The sequence below is a fragment of the Delphinus delphis genome, chromosome 21 (genome assembly GCF_949987515.2).
Source record: "Delphinus delphis chromosome 21, mDelDel1.2, whole genome shotgun sequence".
NCBI classification, from domain to species: Eukaryota; Metazoa; Chordata; class Mammalia; order Artiodactyla; family Delphinidae; genus Delphinus; species Delphinus delphis.
This window is the reverse complement of record NC_082703.1, coordinates 29308652-29332469: the sequence shown is the minus strand read 5'-3', so window position 1 is coordinate 29332469 and position 23818 is coordinate 29308652. Positions and strand designations below refer to the sequence as shown.

At 44.7% G+C, this 23818-nt stretch overlaps 1 protein-coding gene across 1 annotated transcript; it reads left to right on the top strand.

Moving 5' to 3' along the window:
* Nucleotides 1-55: 55 nt before the first annotated feature.
* On the top strand, nucleotides 56-19225 carry LOC132417463 (zinc finger protein 705A-like). The gene is made up of 9 exons (XM_060001060.1): nucleotides 56-241; nucleotides 3204-3356; nucleotides 7579-7866; nucleotides 8146-8216; nucleotides 13729-13815; nucleotides 15642-15768; nucleotides 16488-16583; nucleotides 17076-17152; nucleotides 17613-19225. The coding sequence occupies exons 5-9, from the start codon at nucleotides 13804-13806 to the stop codon at nucleotides 18261-18263; spliced, it is 963 nt and encodes a 320-aa protein (XP_059857043.1). The 5' UTR covers nucleotides 56-241; nucleotides 3204-3356; nucleotides 7579-7866; nucleotides 8146-8216; nucleotides 13729-13803; the 3' UTR covers nucleotides 18264-19225.
* The last annotated feature ends 4593 nt before the right edge of the window (nucleotides 19226-23818 follow it).

The window sequence follows — 23818 nt, the reverse complement described above, 5'->3', positions numbered from 1 at the left end:
CTGGCCCCGCCCCCCGACTCGCAATTTCCGGCCGAGCCGGAAGCAGCTCTTCTGGCCCGAAGGACCGTTACCTGGCGTGTGTTTCAGTATTTCTCGTTCAAACTCTCTCGTGGATGCCCTCAGCGCCGCGTCCTCCACACCCGGAGTCCCGGGCCCCTCGACCGCTACCGTCCCCGCCCGCGGGGAGCCCCGCCTAGTCGGGGGGAGCTCTGCTGCCGGGGCCGGACCTGAATCTGTTCCGGTAAAATCGCTGCGCGGCTGGTCCTCGCCCGACCTTTCTGCCCCAGTTCTTCTCACCGTCTCCGCTCCCCACCCCGCGCCTTGTCAGGTCCCTCTCGGTGTGTATTCTCCGGCCTTGGCGGCGTCGGGCCGTCCCGCCTCCTCCCGACCCTGCGTCCTGCAGCCCCCTGTCCTCTCCTGAATCTGCGTCCCCATCCTGGCTCCATTCTGGGGCCCAGCCCTGCCGCTCTCCAGGCGTTCCCGTCACAGTCACCTCTTCAGAGAGGCCCCTGAGCCCAGCGCTGGGGGCGTTCACCCGTCCCCGCCCCGTGACACCCCGCGGTCTCGAATCCCATCCCACCCGGCCGTGCCTGCAGGGTGTGTTTACATTCCCGGGGCCGCCCTGGAAAGCGTGCTCTTGCTGTGCAGGGGCTGCTGCATTCAATTCCTGCGACTGCAGAGGTGCGGCAGGGGGATGACGAGAAAGGAGCGAGATCAAGGGAGAACCAGGGAGACAGAGTGAGATAGTAAAAGCAGGGGTGAATTGAGGTTGGGGGAGTGGGTCCCATGGGCTTGAAAAGACCCGCTAAGAGTGAAGGAGAATGACCTGGGTAGCAGGGGAATAAAAGAAAATAGACCAAAAGAGGATCAGCAGAGACGGAAGAGGGCAGAGACGGGGAGGGAGTTACGAGCACCAGTAGCGGCGGGGGCAAGAGAAAGGTAGATCCCGGATTCATTAGTTGTGTTTTTAAATTTCCAGCTTACAGTCCCGTTTACAGGTATTGTGTCAGAGTCCGATGATGAGGTCTCAGTGGTTTTCTAGTCTTCATCACATGTTGAAAATATTCTTCAGTGCTTAGCAAGTAATTTTACACTATTTCAGTGTGTTCTTACTAAGGATATCGGTAATTTTCTATGTCAACAGTCAAAACCTAGATTAACCACTTAGTCTGATATTCAACATCTTTATCCCCTTTTATGAGCTTTTAACTTAGTGGGCTGTGAACTGAAATTTCCAGCCAAGTATATATTCCCTTTGTCGTGTCTCTGAAAGTGATCAAGGGTGAGCTGGATTGTCCTCAGAAGTAGTTGGAAGAGAGCCCTTCTGTTCCTCGCTGAGCTGTTTCCATTGCTGACCTCCTTTCGTGTTTTCCAGTGCTACCAATTAGGTCTTCTTAAGATCATAAATTTATTTTTATATTTTATTTTTGGCTGCGTTGGGTCTTCATTACTGCACGTGGGGTCTCTCTAGTTGCGGCGAGCGGGGGCTGCTCTTCATTGCCATGCGCAGGCTTCTCCTCGCGGTGGTTTCTCGTTGCAGAGCACGGGCTCTAGGCACACGGGCTTCAGTAGTTGTGGCACACGGGCTCAGTAGTTGCGGCACATGGGCCCTAGAGTGTGCGGGCTTCAGTAGTTGTGGCTCGCGGGCTCTAGAGCGCAGGCTCAGTAGCTGTGGCTCACGGGCTTAGTTGCTCCGTGGCATGTGGGATCTTCCCGGACCAGGGCTTGAACCCGTGTCCCCTGCATTGGCAGGCAGATTCTCAACTGCTGCGCCACCAGGGAAGCCCCGTGTCATATTTTGATGGTTTTAATGTGATGTTCTTCTGGAAAAGAGGAGTCAAATACTTGAGATTATTGTGATTAAAATCGTGAAAGGAAGTGGCTCTTGCTCAGGAATAGTAAATGTGATTTTTAGGAGCAGGCAGGGGTGAGAAGGGCAAACCCTGCACTGTCTCATCCAGGCCGTGTCATTCCTGTGAGGACAGACCTGGTTCCTCTCAGCCGGCCTTTCCTGCTGACCCCCTTGCCTGCTCCAACCCAGCAGGGGGTCACGAGGCCACTCGACAAGGGAGGGCCCGGACTTCACAAACTAAGCGAAGATCAAAAGTCTCTCTCCAGTGAGTCACGAGAAGAGGGCACTTGATTCTGAAGGGAGCCGGAAGAAAGAGCAAGAATGCTGTCGAGGGCCAAGGAGCCAGGGATGGGAGGGAGACTGAGAAGCTCGGGAACAAGAGGAAGGGAAACGTCTTCCCGTCCTCACTCGAGGTGACCCTGTGCTCAGCAGGTACGGAGGAGACCGTGGGGGCGCTCACACTCACTGCTGCCACGGAGTATGTGGGCTTCCGTAGGATGGGAGGGCATTCTGAGGAAATGGAAAAACCCATCTGCCCGCCTCCTGTGTAACACTTCTGAGTCCCTGTGGTTGCACTGGCCGCAGGGGACGGTCTTTGCCACTTAGTGAGTCCCTTCCTGTGGCTGAGGCGTAGGGAGCTGGTGTGAGAGGCACACCCTCCGCACCGAGGGAGGATCTCAAGGCTGATTTTGGCTGGGAAAGAGGCTTTCCACGTGTCTTTATTAATTCCTTGATTTGACTGTCAAAACTTTCATTGATTTCTGTCAAATAATCTGTTTCTCCGTTTTCGTCTTTAATCTTTTATTTAAGCTTTTGTTTCTTTTAACTTTATCTTCTTAATTTGTAACAATTTGAAATGACAACTCACTCTTGTTTCCTTTTACTTTCTCTTGGTTTATAAAGTTGAACAAGCCCTCTCTGCTTCTATTAAGTGTATTTAAAGTTAAACACTTTTTCCAGGTAACAACTGTGGCCCTATTCTATGGAGTTGATATGTTCATTCTTCATGGTGATGATGACTCGAATTGGCAATGGTCATTCGATTGTATTGTAACCCTGTTGTTTAAACTGTCATTGTCTTTCAGATTGTTAGTTTTGTTTGTACTACCTGATTATTGTTTATTTTCATTTTCATTTTACTGTGGTAAGCATATGTGGCCTATTTGATACATTCTCTTTTGCATTTAGCTAAAATTTTCTCTGTGGCTAATTACAAAGTCAAATTTGATGTGTGCACTGGATGTACTGAAGTCTCTACGTTGGAATAAGTGGGGATAAAAAGTCTCTACATTTTGGATGTACACGCATATACACACACGTTCATTAAAGTATGTGTGTATGTGTCTTCCAGGGAATCTGGCCTCCTGGGAAGAAGGCCAGACTCAGGGACCATGCCCTGCCCACTAGCCCTGCAAAGTTCCACCTGCTCTGAACAATAAGACTAGAGCGCTTTCTCAGCCCCGTCTCTGCGCTTTCTGCCACTGCCCCACCCTACAGCCTAGAGGTATGTATCATTACTTTGGGATCTTGCCTCTGAGCCTGGGACAGTTGGTGGGCAACTGGATAGTCCCTCCCTGCCCTCCTGTGCTTGCAGGACTGTAGCGCGGCGTGAGCAGTTGCCTGGTTCTGGGCACACTCAGAAAATACCGCACAGCCTCCAGGCAGCAAGGACCTCCTCTTTAGCTTTCCACGCGTGTTCTCTTGTACCTGTTCCAGGGCCTCCGAGGGGTCTTAGGAAGTTGTTCATTGAGCCTGGCCAGCCATGGACTCCCTCCCCAGGCCTTGCAGGCAGGCTCAAATGGTTGCTGGTCCCCAAGATGACTTAGAATGTTTTCTAGAGGCTCAGGCAGGCCAGAATGTCCTCATCTAGTCTGTCCTGTCAAAATGGCCACTCCAGGCCTCCTGAGACAAACTTGGGAAATTTGTGGACACTCGTTTCTGGAAAGGGCACTGGAAATGACTTGAAAGCATCTGTGTGTTTGTATTTTGTGGAACCCTCTGTAGTCCGCTTCAGTAAACTCGATACCCTGCGTGGATAGAGAAAGCTGATTCAGTGTTTTTTAACAAGAGTGATAAATCATAATTGTTGTAATAAGTACAATCACGGTGATTAACATCAATAATGAAAATGGTCCTAATGACAAGAGCAATAATAAGAAGAAACTGAAGGAGATGGGAGAATAGACTACAGACCTCAGTGAATGAGTGATCAGATACCCAGTAGGACTTGGGGTGGTTCGAATCAGAGTCCTAGGTCTGCTCCTTGAAACGTGTTCTCTGAAGGTGAAGGACAAGCAGCAAAAGAGAAAAAGAAACACCGGAAGTGGGGCATAGGTGAAAGCAAGGGCTCCTAGGAGATCATCTGCAGGTCAGACTTTCCAGGAAGAGAGGAGCCCAGGTCCAGGGCCTCCCTGCCGCCCCATCCCATCCCCTGGACATCTGGCAGGAGTGGGGATCTCCCTGGAAGGCAGGGATCCCTGCTCCCCTACGAGGAATGTTAAGCCCCAGCACTCTCAGCCCTGAGTTCTGGCTGCCTGTCTGCCATCTGCTCTTCCTGGGTCCTTCAGTATCTGTGCACCTCTGTTCCAGTATCTCTGCCTGGGGCTGCTGGAAGGTGTCATCTCCCTTCCTCTGGCTGGCAGGAAGCATGGGAATAAAACACCAGATGAAAAAGGGGGCAATAACTATGAACAAATCAGAGGATGGGAAAGATTTTTAATCATATGAGTACTTATAAACTATAGACACTCAAAAAAATCCATTCAGAGCCAGAGCTAGATCCCGTTCTACCTGGAATAGACTTTATGAAGAACTCCGTGAGATCCTCCATGGTAGAAGGATGGTTTAAGGGAAGATGCAGTAACATGTGGCACTCTGTGGACAAGAAGATAAAGTTGAGCCAGAGACTCTTCTTAAAAATGCCATGAAATTTGGTGTAACTACAGAAAGCAGGAAATTCATATTAACTTCCTGTAAAAACTCCTCCAAAACAGGCATAGCATATGAACACTCATTGCCCAGAAGTGCTCAAAGAAATGGATGTACCTCTGTAAACATACGAAGGTGCACAGACATATAGATATGGACACAGGGGAATAGCTGTCTATCTGACAGTGGGAGGGCAAAGTATTGAAACAATGATACAATTATGTAAACATGCCTTGCTTAATCTTCTCTGACTGGTAACATGAACAAAGTGAAAAATCCTACTTCATATGATGAAAGAAAACTGGATTCTCATACGTTGCAGATAGAACAAAAGTGTGCTACATTTGGGGGTTAGCAACCAGGCAATATCTGTTCACTTTTAAAATACACATGAGCCCACAACTAGAATGCATCTTCTGCCAGTCTCCCTCAAAGTAATAAACTCATTATTAATTAAGAATGCCAAGTATTCATTCATGTTGACATCACTAAGAAGCAGGAGAAGCCAACTTAAAATCAAGCAGTGAGCAAATGGTTGATTAATTTGAGGTTCATTCCTGTATTGGAACAATAGAGAAATTTAAGGAATAAATTCTGTCTCTGGCAGAACACTCAGAGAGCACTCCAGCCTCATTTTTTTTCAGTTTTTTTTTAATTGTGATAAAATACACATAGCATTTACCATCTTAACCATTTTACGTGCACAGTTCAGTGGTGTTAGGTGGTATTACGTTTATTCATACTGTTGTCCAAACTATCACCACCATTCATATCTAGAACTCTTTTCATTTTGCAAAACTGAAACTAAATCCATTAAACAATAAATAGCTTCCTGTTCCCTCCTTCCGCGTCTCCTGTCAACCATCATTCTGCATTCTGTCTCTGTTATACTGTATTGTTCTATGTATTCCTTTTTTGTATGTTTTAATACTTCTTTATTGAATTAAATCATAACATTATTTTGTCATATCATTTCCTTTGTTATCTTTACCATTAACATGGATTTTATAGGTTGACATGTCTTTCACATCTTTCAGTTTCTCTCTAAGCCTTTCAGTAGTTTTTACTTAATCCTTACTTAATTCTTTTTTCTTTTGCTGATTTTAAAGCCTGTCATCCATGTAAATTAATGACTTTTTAGCATTGTCATTTTCCTTTCTCTTGTCTCCCACTGTGATCTTTTCTCTTAAATTATTAATAAATCTTAATTTATTTTACTTTGGAAGTTTTGGAGCTCTGTCAAGTCATTTTTCTTTCTTCTGTTGTCTTATAATGTCTTTCATTTTTGTAATTACGCTTTGAAGTTCTGTTAGGGTTTTTAATAGTTTGTAGTCCATTACTAAACTTATTGGATAGTTTTCTTTAAATTAATTAATTTATTTATTTTTGGCTGCATTGGGTCTTCATTGCTGCGTGCAGGCTTTCTCTAGTTGCGGCGAGCAGGGGCTGCTCTTCGATGCGGTGCGCCGGCTTCTCATTGCAGTGGCTTCTCTTGTTGCGGAGCACGGGCTCTAGGCGTGCAGGCTTCAGTAGTTGTGGCTCGTGGGCTCAGTAGTTGTGGCTTGTGGGCTCTAGAGCGCAGGCTCAGTAGTTGTGGTGCGCGGGCTTCTCATCGCAGTGGCTTCTTTTGTTGCAGACACGGGCTCTAGGCGTGTGGGCTTCAGCATTTGTGGCTCGTGGGCTCAGTAGTTGTGGCTTGTGGGCTCTAGAGCACAGGCTCAGTAATTGTGGTGCATGGGCTTAGTTGCCCCGCGGCATGTGGGATCTTCTCCGACCAGGGCTCAAACCCGTGTCCCCTGCATTGGCAGGTGGATTCTTTCTCTCTCTCTTTTTTTTTTTTTTTTGCATTACGTGGGCCTCTCACTGTTGTGGCCTCTCCCGTTACGGAGCACAGGCTCCGGACGTGCAGGCTCAGCAGCCATGGCTCACGGGCCCGGCCGCTCCGCGGCATGTGGGATCTTCCCGGACCGGGGCACGAATCCGTGTCCCCTGCATCGGCAGGCGGACTCCCAACCACTGCGCCACCAGGGAAGCCCTGGCAGGTGGATTCTTAACCACTGCACCACCAGGGAAGCCCCTGGATAATTTTTAAATAATGTTTTGCTCCAAGGCATAGGGTTCCTTGAATATTAATATTAAATTTTTTTTTACCCCAACCTCTCTTATGCTTTAGTCTTTTAATAGTTACTGCTTTGGTTATTTTTTCCAAGTTATTTTCATTGAGTTCAGTTCTCCTTAAGCCACATCAGTTCATGGTAGTAGTTTGGAGAGAATAGCAGGAACTCCTCCTGGCTCAAAGAAATGACTTTAACACAGGACATTTGGAAAGTTTGTGGGACCTGGTATTTATTTTTTTGTAGTGAGGGGCTGCTTTTATTTACAGTTCTCATCCACTCATGACCTTCTTTGATGCCTTCTATTTGGAAGTGTGGGCAAAGCACAGTGATACCTAGGTACATTCCTTCCCACTCACAGGGCTGTTCTGTTTCATGTGCATCGTGGTTCCCTGGATGTCCCTGGATGTCCTTAGAAGAAAAATCCTCAAGATAAAAAAAAATATTTTATGTTTCAATTTAAATCTGCCCTGAAGTCAAAACCTAACGTAATCCCATGGACAGTGCCTTATTAGTCTTCCTAGATTTTCCTTCCTTGTCCTTGGATTCTCCCATATGCTCTCGATAACTCAGTAGGTAAACCGTATTTATGGAGTATCTTCTGGAGATTGTGAACTGTCCTAGGTATTGACTACCTTTCCCCAGTTATCAGATCCTTGCATTAATCTGCGGTTTTCCTTTCAGATCTGATTGAAAGTACTCTCCTCCCTGCTGGGTGACTCACAGAGGAAAATAAGAAGAAACAGTGCCCAGAATCCAGCTATCACGCCACCCACCCACCCACAGACATTTAAATAACCCTCTAGATCCTCAGTCCCCTCAACTCACCCTAGAAGGTTCCAGTTCCTCATCAGAGTGCATGCATACAACGGGCAGAGAGCAAAGCTCGAGAACCACCCTGGCACTACTTGTCTCTGTGATGCTCAAGACATTCTCCTTCCTGTGTGTTACAGAGAAGATTCACATTTCCAGGTATGGACCCATGTCTGGGGGAGGGGCGTCCTCACTATTCTGAAGATCAGGTACCTCAGAGCTTGGGGTAGAGGCAGGTGTTTGAGGGGTGTAGAACGTAGGACCCAGTCCAAGTGCACTAAAACGGAAACACTGGGATAAGAGCTTGGGGCACAACTGGAGCAGGGCTTCCAACCACTCTCTGGCCTTGTGGTCACGGAGGAGGACAGCAGGGGCCTCGGAGGGGAAACCATGGGCTCGCGTCAGTTTCCGAGATCAATGTCAGTTTTCTCTCTGCAGAGTTTGTAAGCTTTGGAAGATGCTAGTTGAACATTCTGCACTATGGAGATGTGTACCTGACACCTTACAAGGTACGTATGGCCTCTATTTGGGAAAATGCTTGAGGGTCTCTGCTGTAAACCGGGCATGGCAGTTCTTACACAAAACCCATGCTGGGCTCCTTGGAGCAGGTATATATGACGGCTCAGTGAGCTTTGATATTGTCCAGGGGCCCTGAATATCTGTCATTCCACTCCCTGATTCAGGTTGAACGCGGTTGATTTTTGTCCTTTGATCATCGGAATGCTTGGGTGTTGCAGGGAGAGGCCCCGGTTGTCAGGCATCTCTTCCAGAGACACGTGAGAGCAGGGTTCCAATCACTGAGTGTGGGGCTCTACATGATCTGAAGCATAAAGCCTTCTGAAATCATTCCATCTTTAATTAAGGAAGCTGGGAAGAGGTACCCTCACCAAACTGAACTCTAGTTGCATGTTCTATACTTGAGGAAATTCCCGATCACCAATGCCCAGTCCTCACAAGTGTGGAACTATACAACTGTGAAATTTCAGAGTCACGGATCTTCAAGGAAAGTGACTTCTCTCCACTGCTTTTCTAACACAACCTTGTCCTGGACCCTCTTCTTACCTTCCAAGGCAGGCAGATGATGAACCTGCCCAGGCTGCAGGCTCTGTGTTTCCTGGAGTTGGTGGACATTCCCCTCGTGCCTGACTAGGGGCTCATGATGGCTGTCTCTGAAGTTGATTGACTCCACAGCCTAAAACTGGTGAACTCCTTCTCGTCAGGTGGATTCCTGCAGGCAGTAACCCAGCATCTTCAGAAGCTCAGTATGAGAGTGGGCTCAACAACCAAAGTATTGTCTCAACTAGAAAGGATGGATTCCCTGCTATAACTGGAACTAAAATATTCCTCCCAGCACTGAAGACTTCCTCTCTGCTTCTAACGTCCTCTCTGTTGGCCTCAGAATGCCAGATTCCAAGTCCTGCAGCTCCTGGAAGTCCACACCTCAGGCCAGGGGAGGGAGGATGCCGGGGCTCTTCTGCAGGAGGCGCTGCTACGCTGTGCGGTCACTTTCAATTCCAGGCCACACTTGCCTGCCAGGTGGTGGAAGCGACGCCCCCGTGTAACTCAGGCCTATCCTCACCGCCCTCACCTGCACACCGAACCATGAGAGGACATAACTCACATGAAACTGTGGTCAGGGAACAGACTTTTGAGCCAGATACACGTAAGCGTGAAACGTAGTTCAACCAATTATATGCTGCGTAGTTTTTGTTAAGTCACATGAATCCTTTCCAGGTTGGTTTCATGAAAGGAAAAGTGACAATAATAATGGCAAATGAGGGAATTCCCTGGCGGTCCAGTGGTTAGGACTCTGCACTCTCACTGCCAAGGGTCCAAGTTCGGTCCCTGGTCGGGGAACTGAGATCCCACAAGCCGCACGTGCTGTGGCCAGAAGAAAAGAAAAAATAATAATAATAATGGCAAATGAATAAATGGCAAGATTATAAGAATACTCCTGTTACCTAATATGTGATCAATATTGATGACATGTTTGGGTAGAGGGCTTCTTAGATCTTCCATAAGAGTTATCCATAGACTTTGTTGTCTGTGCTTTCTGCTCAGTTTGCTTGGAACCTAAAACAACTCTAAAAAAATAAAGCATTTTTAGAAAAAGAATGAAAGGATATCTCTGTTTTCCTTAATTCCATATATGTGATTTACCTAATTAGTGAGAAAATATTTGATTAAAAAAGGCATGCCTTGGGCTTCCCTGGTGGCGCAGTGGTTGAGAGTCCGCCTGCCGATGCAGGGGACACGGGTTCGTGCCCCGGTCCGGGAAGATCCCACATGCCGCGGAGCGGCTGGGCCCGTAAGCCATGGCCGCTGAGCCTGCGCGTCCGGAGCCTGTGCTCCGCAACGGGAGAGGCCACAGCGGTGAGGGGCCCGCTCGCAAAAAAAAAAAAAAAAAAAAAAAAGATATGCCTTGATTAGATCTACATTGGCTTGGCATGCAAATTAATCAGGGTGTGTCTTTCGATTTACATGATTGATGAGATTATCAGCTGCTTACAAAAGAGAAAGAAACTCTGAGTTCGTTTGGGTGGTGACTGCATCCTCAATAAAGAGTTGGCTTCTTTGGCTTTTCCATGGGTTCGGGTAAGTAGTAGAGAGAATTTTTGTCAGGAAAGGCAGACTCCGTTATTTCAGAAGAGTTTATAATCAGGAAATGATGGATCACATGAGTGCAGCCACTTGGGGCAAGTTTCCTTACTGTGGACATAGAGTTTCTCTGTATTTGTAATTCATATGTAATGGTCAGAGGTGAACTTGCCTAATCTTACCATGTATAGGTAGATTTAGACCACTGGGAGGGCAGAGCATATATAAATATCTAATGACTAATTAGGTGAATGGCCTCAAGGAGTGGTAGAGTTCTGTGTAAGTTAGGGCAGAGGGGAAGGGAAAGGTTTAACTTGGTTGGAGTTTAGTGAAAGTCTCCTGCTAGTTGAGATTTAAACTGATGCTGACATAAATTGTGTATGGGTGGGAAGGTTGTGTGTGTGGATTGGGTGGAAATGAAGGTTGATACCAGTCCCCCAGTGTAGAGATAACAGCAGTATGTGTGTGGGCTCAGCCAGGTCATGCACACATCAATGCCAGGATGTCTGGTGGAGCCGTTAACTAAGACTGAAGACTAGAGGAGGAGTGATTTTTGTATTTGGAGGGGCAGAGGTGTTGTCCTGAGAAATATTTCGTTTTAGGTGTATGTAAGTTTGCAAGGAGAGATGATAGCACAGAAATGGAATCCAGACAAGAAGCTGGTCATTTTCAACAGAGATAGCAGTAGAAGAAATGAGAGCAATTGAATAAATGTGTGAGAGGAGAACAGGAGCTCCCATTAAATCTTGAGACACTCCAGTAGGACCGAGGAATTCTTTGCAGAGGACTGATGACAGAGTAGATCGAAGACAGGAGAATGAGGTTTCAGTTTAGGCTAGGAAAAAGTTCCGGAAAGGAGGTCAAGTTTCAACTTTTGTTTTCAAGTAAGACTCTATCTGTGGGGAGATACTTGGTGATATTAACAATATGTATGCGTGAGATAAACATTGAGGGTCTTTGCAAGTCAAGGGAGAGGAGGACATGAGGGGCTGACGGCTGTACTTCCAGCTTGATGGTGAAGGGAGGATTGATGGGCAGGGACTTGAGAAAAAATAGGTTCAGAGGAGATTTTTGCTTCAAGTAAAAAGAGACATAATGAGCTTAACTGATGAGGGGACTGATGGACAGGTGTCCGGTAAAGGAGAACAAGAAAACAGGAGAGAAAGGAGTTCAGCTGGAGACGCTAGGCTAGAGGCAGCATGACCCGTCAATTTGAAGGGAGAAAAGGAGTAACCCAGGGGTAGGAATGTAGGAATATCTGTAGCTATCGTGATGGTGAACCGAGTTACTTTGTCACATCATGTAATCCGTCTGTGTTATGAACTGAATTGTGTGCCCCCAAAAGTCAAATATTGAAGCCATCCTCAGACCTCAGAGTGTGATGGTATTTGGAGATTAGGCCTTAAAAGCGGTGCTTAAATTAAAATGAGGTTCTTAGGATGGGCCCTAATCCAATTCCGCTGGTGTCTTTGCAAGAAGAGGAGATTATGGCACAGACGTGTCCAGTGGGAAGACACAGGGAGAAGACAGCCATCCGGAAGCTAGGAAGGGCGGCCTCGGAAGAGACCAACCCTGGCTTCACTTTGATTTCGGACTTAGAGCCTCCAGAATTGTGAGAAAATAAATTTGCTTAAGCCACCCAGTCTGTGATACTTTGTTACAGCAGCCTTAGCAAACTAATACACTATGTGTAGTAGGAGATAACCTCATCTTTTGAAATGTGAAGAGTGTAGATTCAAAAGGCATGGTGACAATTTGAAATATTTATGGAGCAAATATTTGAAATATTTCTGTTTTACTTTGCCAAACATAGTAGAGTTGCCAGATATATTTGAAAACAACTAGGAGTAGGTGATTCTGTGTTTAGACAGGGGTCCACTTAGTAGTAGTATGTGTCGGATGCAGTCATGGAAAAGGCAGGTACAAGGAGTCACCTGCTATTGGGATTTTGATGGGGAAATCCGGTTAGTAGTCCAAGGGACATAGAAAATGTTCTGGTCTTGGTAAGTGCCTGTTGAAATGAGTAAGTGTGGATTAAACTGAGCAGGAAAAATGTAGAGAGATGTAGCTTGATGTTTGAGAAGTGAAACAAGTACTTTGGGGGTCCCCATGTGGCAGAGCACCTGAGTTTGGGGTATCAGAAGGCAGAGGGGTTGTAGTTACAGGTTGGGGCTCCTGATTAATGTCAGAGGAAGTATTCCAGGTAAAACCTGGATATGATGTGTATTGCATAAGGAATATGAGCATAGGAGACAGGCAGAACAAAATTAAAATTATAGACGTGTCATTTCTAGCTGTGACTTTGTTATACGATTAACTTTTTGGACCTCTTCTGTGTATGTCATTTGTTATATTGGTAAACAAGCTAAAATCGCCAGGTTTATTTTAAGGCCTAAATGAGTGAATATACATAAATATCCAAGCACTAAGTCATGTTTGATACAAACTTTTTTTTTTTCTTTTTCTGGACCTCAGGTACAAATGGGTGAGTTAATCCTGCTTTTGTTTATGATGCATTATCATCATTTTCCCATGAAATATATTTAGTTATTGGTATTTCAGGGGAGAATTTACACTTTATAAATGCTTTCTCTGTGTGTCTCTTGCACACATTTGTGTGCACATATATATATATATATATATGCATATACACATACGTGTGTTTGTGTATAATGAAATGCAGGGATATTGCAGCTAATGCAGATTAATGCAGAACATGATTTCAAGGATTTCAGCTACCCCTTTACTAAGATGATCAGCTGGAGCTAGCCCAGCCATCCTTGACACAGAGGGCTCAAGACAGTCCACGGCCGGAACACTATGACTCGTGTACCCCTGCTTCTTTCTGGAGCAGCGGATGTTAAGGACGAGACCGGAAGGGTGGGTGCCACGGTTCCTCCAAGTGGAATAAGTCCTTAAGTTAACTCCCTCATAAAACAGACTTTTAGTTGATTGACTTCCAGGTCCGTGGGGGTCAGATCCAACAGAGTTAAGGGAGCACTGCCATGAATGCTGGGGAACCCCTGCCAGTGTGTAAGTCAGAATAATGAAATCTGAGAATTCCCGGTGTTTACCTGCAGGTGGGAACCAAAATCTACGTGCAGCGTGGGTCAGGGGTCACTGGTTTGGAGTCAGGGAGAGAACTGAATAACTCGGTACCACAGGCTAATTAATATATGAAGCTCAATACTTTCCATGTTCTTGTCTGTAAGTTATTTGTATTTCTACTTTTTAAATCAACAACCACAGTTAAAGTCTTCTTACTTTTGACCCTGGGAGAGGAGTAGAGGCCTCTGTGTGTTTCCGGTAGGGTGTGCACTGCATGTTTGTCGGTTAGACTGGGCATCACATCCAGGTGAAGGTTTGGGGCTTCATGAAGGTGTGCACAGGACTGGAGTCTCATGGCTTCTTCTCCATCCGCAGCTCTGCCGGCTTAGTGCTTGGACTGTCTGTGAGTGAAAACCCAGAGAAAGACTGCTCGCAGCTGAGTTACTGACAATGCAGCCATTGGTGAGTAAGCAGTGCCTCTTTCTGCTGGAATTGCACACACTGCTGCTGACAGCAGATGGGCAGGTTTCTCTTACTTGCATGGATGTTCTAAGTGCAGTCAAGAAACATTCAGGGATCTGAGCTCCAGTGAAATTTCCCCAGGACTCTGGGATGGTTGTCATGGGTCAAGAACTCCTTAATAACTAGTATCCTTCCTAACATCACACTCTTTTATTCCAGCCTCTGCTAAGCTTGTGTATTTACAGAAGAGGTGAGAGAAGTTTTCTTTCTCTAATCTGTCCATGGTCTCATTGGGGAATAATTCAGTCGTTAATCACGTTAGTGGCTATCGTGGTCTAAGGTTGTGGTGAATAGAGAGGAGGGAGGAGGAGAACATTACAGTCCAATGGGGAGGCCAGGGTCTCATCAGGTGGGTTCAGTCAGTCCTGTCTTCACAGGTCCTGGGTGCGGGCTGTGAGCTGTGAAGGGAGCACGAGAGAAGCTGAGGCCAAAGGAGGCATGAGGGATCATTCATTTATTTTTTTCTAATTTTAAAGTTTTGATAGAATACATTTGCTCTTTTAGGAACTTCTTAAAAAGAAAATTAACGCTTTTTTTCATTTTTGGTAACTGGAATTAATGTATAGGGAGTATTATTTCCTTAATTGTGGCTCCATATTGAGGAGGAATAGAGTAAAATTTAAGACCCTGTGGAAAGTTTTAAAGAACTAGATAGATCAAAACCAGTCAAGAGGCTTCTGTTATCCTTCAGCAGAGAGACAAGCTAAAGAAAGGCGACAGTAAGGACTGGTGTTTGAGGTCCCAGAAAACATTGAGAGTGGGGGTCCTCCCACCAGAGGGACGGGTCAGGCTGGGTCTGTCCTTCAGCACAGCGACCCCAGAGTCCCTCCGGCTTGTGCTGCTGGACCATCTGACCTCATACCTTCTTATGAACGCCCAAGTTCTGTAGAGTTCGGTGAGACCACGCCTGTTGATACCAAGTCCTGTATGAAACTTGTTCATTTCTGAATAATGCTGGAGACGGTTTCAAGGTTCTTGGACATTTTAATAAGTAATAGACTAAGGCTTGTATTTAATACATGTTTATTTAGGTAGGGAGAACTTCATTGCTTCATTGGATCTTTCAATACTCATAACAGGTTATTAAACCATTTAATAGATGAGTCTGAAGTTCATTTAGGGGAATGGTACAACTACAGTTATGGTTTAAAAGTGGCAAATCAGGGCTTCCCTGGTGGCGCAGTTGTTGAGAGTCCGCCTGCCAATGCGGGGGACGCGGGTTCGTGCCCCGGTCCGGGAGGGTCCCACGTGCCGCTGGGCCCATGGGCCATGGCCGCTGGGCCTGCGCATACGGAGCCTGTGCCACAGCAGTGAGAGGCCCGCGTACCGCCAAAAAAAAAAAAAAAAAAAAAAAAAAAAAGGTGGCAAATCATAGTTATCGTTTGCCTTGGATGTGTCAATAAGTTATTGGAAATTAATCAGGAAGAGTTTTATGAATTTTCAAATGCAGCTTTTAATCACATGTCTGAACTCACAATTACCAGTTTTTTGGGCAGATTTCCAGGTTTTTTTTTAATTACACCACACTTCGTGTGATATTCCTTTATAATAAAGTTTTATTAATTCAGACTGTGCATATCTGTTTGATATATTGAAAAGCAGTTGCCAGCTCAGCACTGAGAAGGAACTGATGGGAACCCCAAACTCCGTTTGATCTTTCTGTACACCCAGCTTCTCCGCCCCTTTCCTCAGTGCTGCCACATCAACCCTCCTGCTCTGGACATTAGTAGGGGCTGCTCTGTCTGAACCACAATATCCATGTTTAGGAATCAGTGACATTTGAAGATGTAGCAATCAGCTTCACCCAGGAAGAGTGGGCCCTGCTGGACACATCCCAGAGAAAGCTGTTCAGAGATGTGATGCTGGAGAACATCAGTCATCTGGTCTCCGTGGGTGAGTCTGTCAACATTTATGTATGTATGCAGGTAGGTAGGTAAGTAGGTTGGTAGGTAGGTAGGTAGGTATTCATTGATTCAGTCGATAAGTATCTAGAACAGCTTCCGCATACTCACTCCACTCTGTGTCCTGATTCTTTCATAGACCTTATAACTACATGAGAGAAAGTTGTTTAATATATTACTTACATCTAGTTTGTCACCCCACTAAAATGTAGTCTTGACCACAATTTAATGTCTTTCTTGCTACTCAATCTCTAACACTCAGAACAGACCCAGGAACTCAATGAATGTTTTTGAATGCATAAATAAATTGAGTAAATATTTTCTAAATATTCTGCTCTAGTCACTATGCTGAGGCTTGACAGCAGACTAGAGAAAATAGCAAAACCTTGATTATTCTTGTGGGACTTATGTTTACTGGCGTCTGTTTGAAGATAATATTCAACCGACTGTGGAGACATTTAATTTCTCCATTTTTTAAAAGACTGAGGATTCTGTGTTCTGTCTTCGAACTTGGCCACGGACATCAGCATCCAGAGGTCTTCACTATTTTGGTCACATGATCTGTACTTCAGTGTTTCCTCTGCTTATGGTGTTGTTGTCTGGGCTGAACTTCAGTGGTCTCCTGTTCTTCCTCAGTAGCGTGTCCTGAACTTGATGATAATGCCCTTTTATTAGCACAGAACTCAAAATCCACCTTTTTTCCATGAACAGGGTATCAGCATTGCAAATCAGATGTGATTTTCCAGCTGGACCAAGGTGAAGAGCTGTGGATTGAAGGAAGAGGATTTTTCCAAAGCCACAGTCCAGGTATGCAGCAGCAGCCTGTGCTTCAGTATGAGGAGGTGCCTAGTCAGTGAGTGAGTATGTACTTAGAAACATCAACTGAAGATTTTGTTAAGTGAGTGAGGTTTTCTAAAACGTAGGTGAACGACATTGGGGCAGAATTCTTTAGATGTTATTATTCCTTACATATTTCAGTCACATTCATGTGTACTCCTGCCATTATCTTTTTTGGGCTTTAGGGAAAGTTAAACGTTCACATAATAACTCTTGTTCTCATCCTCCCCTTTGAAGGTTTTCCCTCTCTCTACCCAACATCTCATCTCCATTTTAATATTTTCATATTTCAGTCCTGAAAATCTTTACTAATTGTCAATGCCCTATAATGTGTTTCTGTTTCCTAGAGTATTCCCTATTGAAGTACCAATTTTTGAAACATACTCATAAAGGTCTTGGAGCTTTTCAACATTTTCATTCCCCTAATGGCATTCTAATTTTTTTTTTTTTCAATTATTTTAGGCAGGGAAAGTGCCCTTAAAGAAATGTTAGCCACACAGCATATCAGCAGGAAAGACACATCTACAATCATCCCACTGGTAAGTTTCCTGAGTGTTAACCCTGGTCATCCAAATTAAAGACCTGGCAATGGAATGTTAGTAATTGAGCACAATAGCCTGATTTACATTAAGTTGGGATTAAGCTATTTCTGAGCAAAAAGTTATGGGTGGTTTGAATTTAGTCCAGAGATTAACCTGAGCTCAAAACCATAACCTCAGATCTTAAAAAAAAGGGGCAACTGTATAAACATTGCTTATATGCCTAGTCTTTGAAACATATTGCAGTCTTCAAAATTAGCCTATAACCTCTGCAGCTGGGAGGCTATAAAGAGAAAGCCTTTGTGTATGCAGGGAGTAACACATCAGGCGTATGCAGGTCATATCGGAAGGATTTTAAATGGAGACTCTCACTGAATGCTTTGTTTTAGATTCACGTGTAGAGAAAAGAATGTATGTATGTGGACAAACCGTTAATAGCCTTTTATCTCCTTCCCAAAAGCAAGTATCTCACACTCCAGAGGATCCCTTCGAATGTAATGATTTGGGAGAAGATTTCACTCATAGCTCCACACTGAGTCAACATTTGTTAACTCACACGGAAAAGACACCCTGTATCAACAAACAGTGTAAAAAATCCCTTAGTGACCAATCATACCTTAATCAACATAAGCAGATCCACACTAGAGGTAAATCGTGTGAGTGCCATCTGTGCGGGAAAGCCTTCAGTAATTGCTCTAGCCTTAGAAGACACGAGATGACTCACACTGGAGAGAAACCGTATGAATGCCATATCTGTGGGAATGCCTTTATTCAAAGCTCTGACCTTAGAAAACACAATCTAACTCACACCGGAGAGAAACCATATGAATGTCATCTCTGTGGGAAAGCCTTTAGTCAGTCCTCTAACCTCAGACAGCATGAGAGAACACACACTGGAGAGCAGCCGTATGAATGTCAACTCTGTGGGAAAGCGTTCAGTAAATGTTCTGCTCTTAGACGACACGAGAGAACTCACACTGGAGAGAAACCGTATGAGTGTCATCTTTGTGGCAAATCCTTCAGCCAGTGTTCTGCCCTTAGACGACATGAGGGAACCCACAATGGAGAGAAAATTATGAATGCCTTCAGTAAGTATTCTGACCTCAGATGACATGGTATTATAAATGTAACAAACGTGGACAAGACTTCAACCGTAGCTTTAACATTTAAACACACGAGAGGACTCACATCGAAGAAAACGCTGTAATCAATGGGGAAGATCCTTCAGTTATCCTTATTCAACTTGACATATGCAAATTTATATGGAAGAGAGTCCATATGTGTGATATTTATGTGGCAAAACCTTCAGTCAGTGGTCTGACCATAGATGACATGAGAGAACTCATACTGTCAATAATAACAACAGCTCTAAACTTTAAACACACTAGGGGACTTGCATCAGGGAGGATCCAGGTCTGCCATCAATGTGCAGATGCTTTCATTTATAGTTCATGGTTAAACAACATGGGCAAACTCCATTTGGGAGAGCCCCTAGGTCTAATCACTGTGAACAGACATTCAGCCAAGCACAGTCTTGATGTGCACGAGAAAACTCAGTGAAGGAATGAATAACCACCACAACAGGAAGTAAGAGGATGAAGGCTCTTAAGGAATACCAAGTCATGCATCCAGGAGAAGTGATTCAGTGTAAGATCATGAGAAATCCTTTATTCATAGAGCCACACTTGTGGTACCTGTGTGGATTCAGACTGTACAAAACACGCTCAGTGTCATGAAATAAGGATGACACTTCAGTGATCTCATTTCATAATCAACGTTAAGGTTCTCACACTGAGGAGACAGCAGTCCTAAAATCAGTGTGGCGAAAACTTCATCTAGACTTCACATTCAGAAAAGCTAAGTTGCGGGGGTGAAAAACCCTTTAAAAGAGCCTTTACATACAATTCAGCAAATAATTCAGAACTTTGAGAGAACTATTTATGGGGAAAAACCTGACATATAAATGCAAACAGTAAGGTGATCTGGGAATACTGAATGCAGAATTTTGTAAGAAATTAAACTTTTTCCAACAGATTATTTGTAAATATTTAAACAATAAAGTTGGTTGCTGAAAAGTCTAGTCTGTTGGTGAAGTTGTAGTTTTCTCCATGCAGCTGCAAACACACAGATCTGGGTCTGCACTCCATGGCGTGTCGGGGAGACTCGGCCCGATTCTCTGTCTTCCCTTTCTCCACAGCCCCTTCCACACAGCTCACCTCCACTCATTCCAGCTTCCCACCAACATCAGCTGTCTCATCTATGCACTGATGGTGACACAACAGGGGCCTTCACCCCACTGGCTGGTTTCTCAATGTGCCATGACCCTGGCCTACCAGGTGGACAGTATCATGGACGTCTAGTGTAAACCACGGGGTAGTCCCCAGCCTGTCTCTGCCCCTGGGCAGCTCCGCGGGGCCAGAGAGACGGGCAGCTCTGCTGTTCCAGGCCAAGAACACTCCTTGGATTTTTCCGTGAAGCCCCTGAGTTGAGCTAGCTGGGGGCAGGAGCTCATCGTATGACGCCATCCCACATCTTATTGAGGTGAGTCCTGAGTTATGCACCTACTTGCTTCCCAAACGGAGCCATTATTGTGCCCTCCCCGCCAACACACACACACAGAGCAGCCCTGAAAAGAAGACCCCAGCAATATAATATCCCCTAACCTATCAGACACCACACAAGCCTGTCTTATTAATGTTCTTTTCCCCAAGCAAAATGAAAGTTCTCTCAAAGCAGGTCTCTCCTGCTTTGCGCCTAGGGCTTGGAAATGTGTTGCCCTTCAACAAACTTCCATACTGAACCTAAACCTCAAGGGAAGTGTTCTCAAGAGATAACTCAGCTGATTTGTGCTCTTCCCAAACTAGCACAATCCCCAAATCACAGCTTGACAGGCTGATTAAATAAGCACATCTCGGGGTGAAACCAATACATCATCATTAAAAAAAAAAGTGATTCTACTGTTCAGCTAGGGTGGAAACAGTCGTGTGCAAGGATGATGACCAACCAAAATTGAACATCTTGGTGCTGTGACTGGAGGGGTATTGGCTGTGAGCAGGCAGGGACACATGGAAGTGTGAACAAGGGTCAAGTGGAACAAACTAGTCAGAAGTTCAGGTCTGGAAGACAGACCCCCCATGGGTTATTTCCACTGTCACAGCCCATGAGACCTTGTTACTGAACCTTTCTGTGGTTCAGTTTCCTCCATTCTAAGGTAGAAGTAAGCTTCGTGCCTCTCTCTCAGAGTTCTAGTGAGTACTGCTGAGTTGATACTGTATACACCAAGTTGTTACTGCAGGTAGTAGGCACTTTGTGTTTGCAAATAGAGAATATTTTTTATAAATTGAGATCTGGAAACACCACTCTTCCTTACCTCATTTTTATATTGAAATATTTCACATCACTTAAAAATATAATAGATTTGTATTACTATTACATTTAATCTGCTTAGGACATACCTAATTTACCCTACAGCTATAGTTGACTTTAGCTGTGATCCTGGGCCACAGCTAAATTTGAGACTTATTTGGTGGCTTAGTCAGAAATCACCTCCTCTGCCTGTGTCTCCAGGAGGGAAGGGCCTGGTGCTGCTGGAGGCAGGGTCTGTGTAGGTGCTGGGACCCCCAGGATGATGTGCACACTCCCTTCTCAGAGGAGCTCATGTCACACTGGAATCTACACTGACCTATGCATGTGAGTGTGCTGGGCATTTTCAGTGAGATCAAGGGATTTCAGGACTGATCACATAAAGTCATGACCACAGAGGGGTGGCATCACAAAATGAGATGTATTGGGTGGCACAAAGGTGCACCTTCCCTATCAAGGATAACTCCTTCCAGCGGCTAGAGTGCGGGACCACCACCAGGAAGGGGAAGATAACAAGGGAACACCTGGGGGAGAAGGTGTTTGGAAAGGGGTGGTGGTTTCGTTGTCCAGTTGAAGTCTCTCAGCCCAAAGATGGGGAGTCTCTTGGTCAGAGGACTATAAAGGGCGAGCAGCAGCTTAGAGGCTTGTATACCCATGGTTTAGCTTATCTATGGTCAGCTGGTCAAATGTTGGGTGCATTTTCACAGGGTATGCACAGCAGGCAGGCTCTAAATGGTTAAAAATCTCATTTGAGCTATGTTATGTTTAAGACAATTCAGTATATAAAAATTTTAATTTGGCACTGATGGGCTTTTGAGCTAATGGGCCTAGTCTCTTGTGAAGACATAAACAAGAGGCCCAATATACAAGGACCACCTTTGACTCATTTATAAAACACTACTTGATAATCTCAACGGATTTTTTTCTTCATATTCACTGGTTATTTATTCTGCCTGCTCAAATCTGATGCTGCAGCCCTCTATTAGTATTTTATATAATATAAAACATAGAGGTAAAAACCCATAGCAATTCTCCACTCCAGAATTCCTAGTTGACTCCATTTTATAATTTCTGTCTCTTTACCGAAACTCTTGATTCGGTGAAGCATCATTTGCCTGCTTCCTTTCGTTCTTTGAGCATCATTGAGACAGTTGTGTAAAGCCTTTGTCTCGTCTCTCGTCAAGTCCAATGTCTGTACTCCCTCAGGTACAGTATCTGTTAATTTTTCTTCTCCCTGAGGATGGGTTGTACTTTCTTGTTTCTTTGCATGACAATTTTTGTCGAATACTAGATATTTTGAACATTATAATGTACCTAGAAATCAGATTCTCCTGGCTTCCTGGGATTTGTTGACACTTTATGTGGTCTGGGCTTAGTTGTTTATTTACTGATTTTCTGAACTCTTCCTGTAAAAGGTTTTGTCATGAATGCCACTGAGGTCTCTGTTCTATTAGCTTAATGGTCACCTTGTGATTTGAGAGGTATCTCCTTAAACACTGGAGCCAGAAAAACCAAAACCAAAACGAAACAAATAAAAAGCCCCCACACACGGAATACTCTGCCAGTCTTAGCAAACCTTCTCTGTGTTGGTGCTTTTCTGAAAGCTTCGCAAGGCCCTTTACAGCGGTCTCACCCTTCAGTAAGCTGCTTGCACCACGTACTCTCTTACCATCGTGCACCACTGCCATATTTGACGCGACTCGTGAGTATTGATACATTATTAACTAAGCTTCTCTCGGCTGTGTAATGTAACAGCTTAAGCTTCATGTAACAGCTTAAGCTTCTCTCGGCTGTGACGTTTGCTCAGACTTTTTTATTTGTGGTGACTTTTGACAGTCTTCAGAAGAACCAGCCAGGCTGATCTGACATGAAAATGTTTGAAACACAGCCCTGCTCGATTTACTGGACTGCACTTTATGCGCTTCACAGATGCTGAGTTTGTCACAAATTGAAGGTTTGTGGCAACGCTGTGCATTGATCAAGTCTATTGGCGCCATTTTTTCAAGCGTCTTCTCACTTAATGTCTCTGGGTCACATTTTGGCAATTCTTGCAATATTTCAAACTTTTTCATTATTATTATATTGGTATGGTGCTCTGTGATCAGTGACCTTGATGTTACTGCAGGACTCACTGAAGTCTCAGATGATGTTTGGCATTCTTTAGCAGTAAAGCATTTTTAACTAAGGTCTGTACACTTTTTAGACAGACATAATGCTATTGCACACTTAAGAGGCTGCAGCATAGTGTAAACGTCACTTTTGTATGCACTGGGAAACCAAAACTTTCATGTGACTTGCTTTATTGCCATGTTCACTTTTTGCTCTTGTCTGGAGCTGATCGCACAGTGTCTCCAAGGCAAGCCTGTATCATCGTCTTAAAACATTTTTGAGAGGCAGTAGTTCATGTAACAGCAGTAAAACAAATGTCTATCACGATGAACTTGTATGCACCTTATTTCTAGGTTTCAGTTCATGTTATTGGGGAGGGCTCTCACTGCTGTTTTCCATACAGGACACGAAAACCACTCTCTCTGTCACCTACCTCTGTGTCCTCAAATGGTGCATGGGAACCAGGTTTTCTACCCCTGGTGTATTCCATCACCTCACACTACAGTTATACACGGACAATACCTCCCACATAAGAAAGCAGGTCCTCAAATCCTTTGAGAAGTTCCTCCATAAGACATGCGTTAAGACCTGGAGATTACTAAGTTTAAATATATAAGATATTGAATGACATGCAGAACTATCTCTACAGCTGGTTCTCGTGGTGCCAGATCATTCGCGTACACTGCTCTGTGACCCTCCTCTCCACAGTGCCCAGAGCCCAGCCACGGTCCTCTGAGTAAATCAGCCGTAACTGCAGCAAGGAGAACAATCAGCTGGTTTCTAGTCTTCTCCATATGGGAAGGCAACCTCTGGGTGATAACTGCGCTGTATTTAGAAGATTAATATCCCCACTACATTTAATATTCAAAGGTATCCCTCACTCAGTTTATTAGTTCCTGAAGACAAACTGTACAGCTGCCCTTTGGGGAAAACTAGCCCCGAGAAAGGTTATCCAAACGGTGATTCACGATCACATGCATGTGGAAGCGTTCTGAAAAGCATCTTTGAATTGAATGAGAAGAGCTATAGCTAAATTCAAGTTCCACTGCATTTAATAAAGAGACTATTCTTAGGGGTTTTCACATTTTAAAAGTTTTAATTAAAATGTTAGAAATCAAATATGACTGAGGTGAAAACAAAGTTACATTTCTTCCTGCAGCGCCCAGGCAGTGAGAGCCCTCAGATTTAGAATAG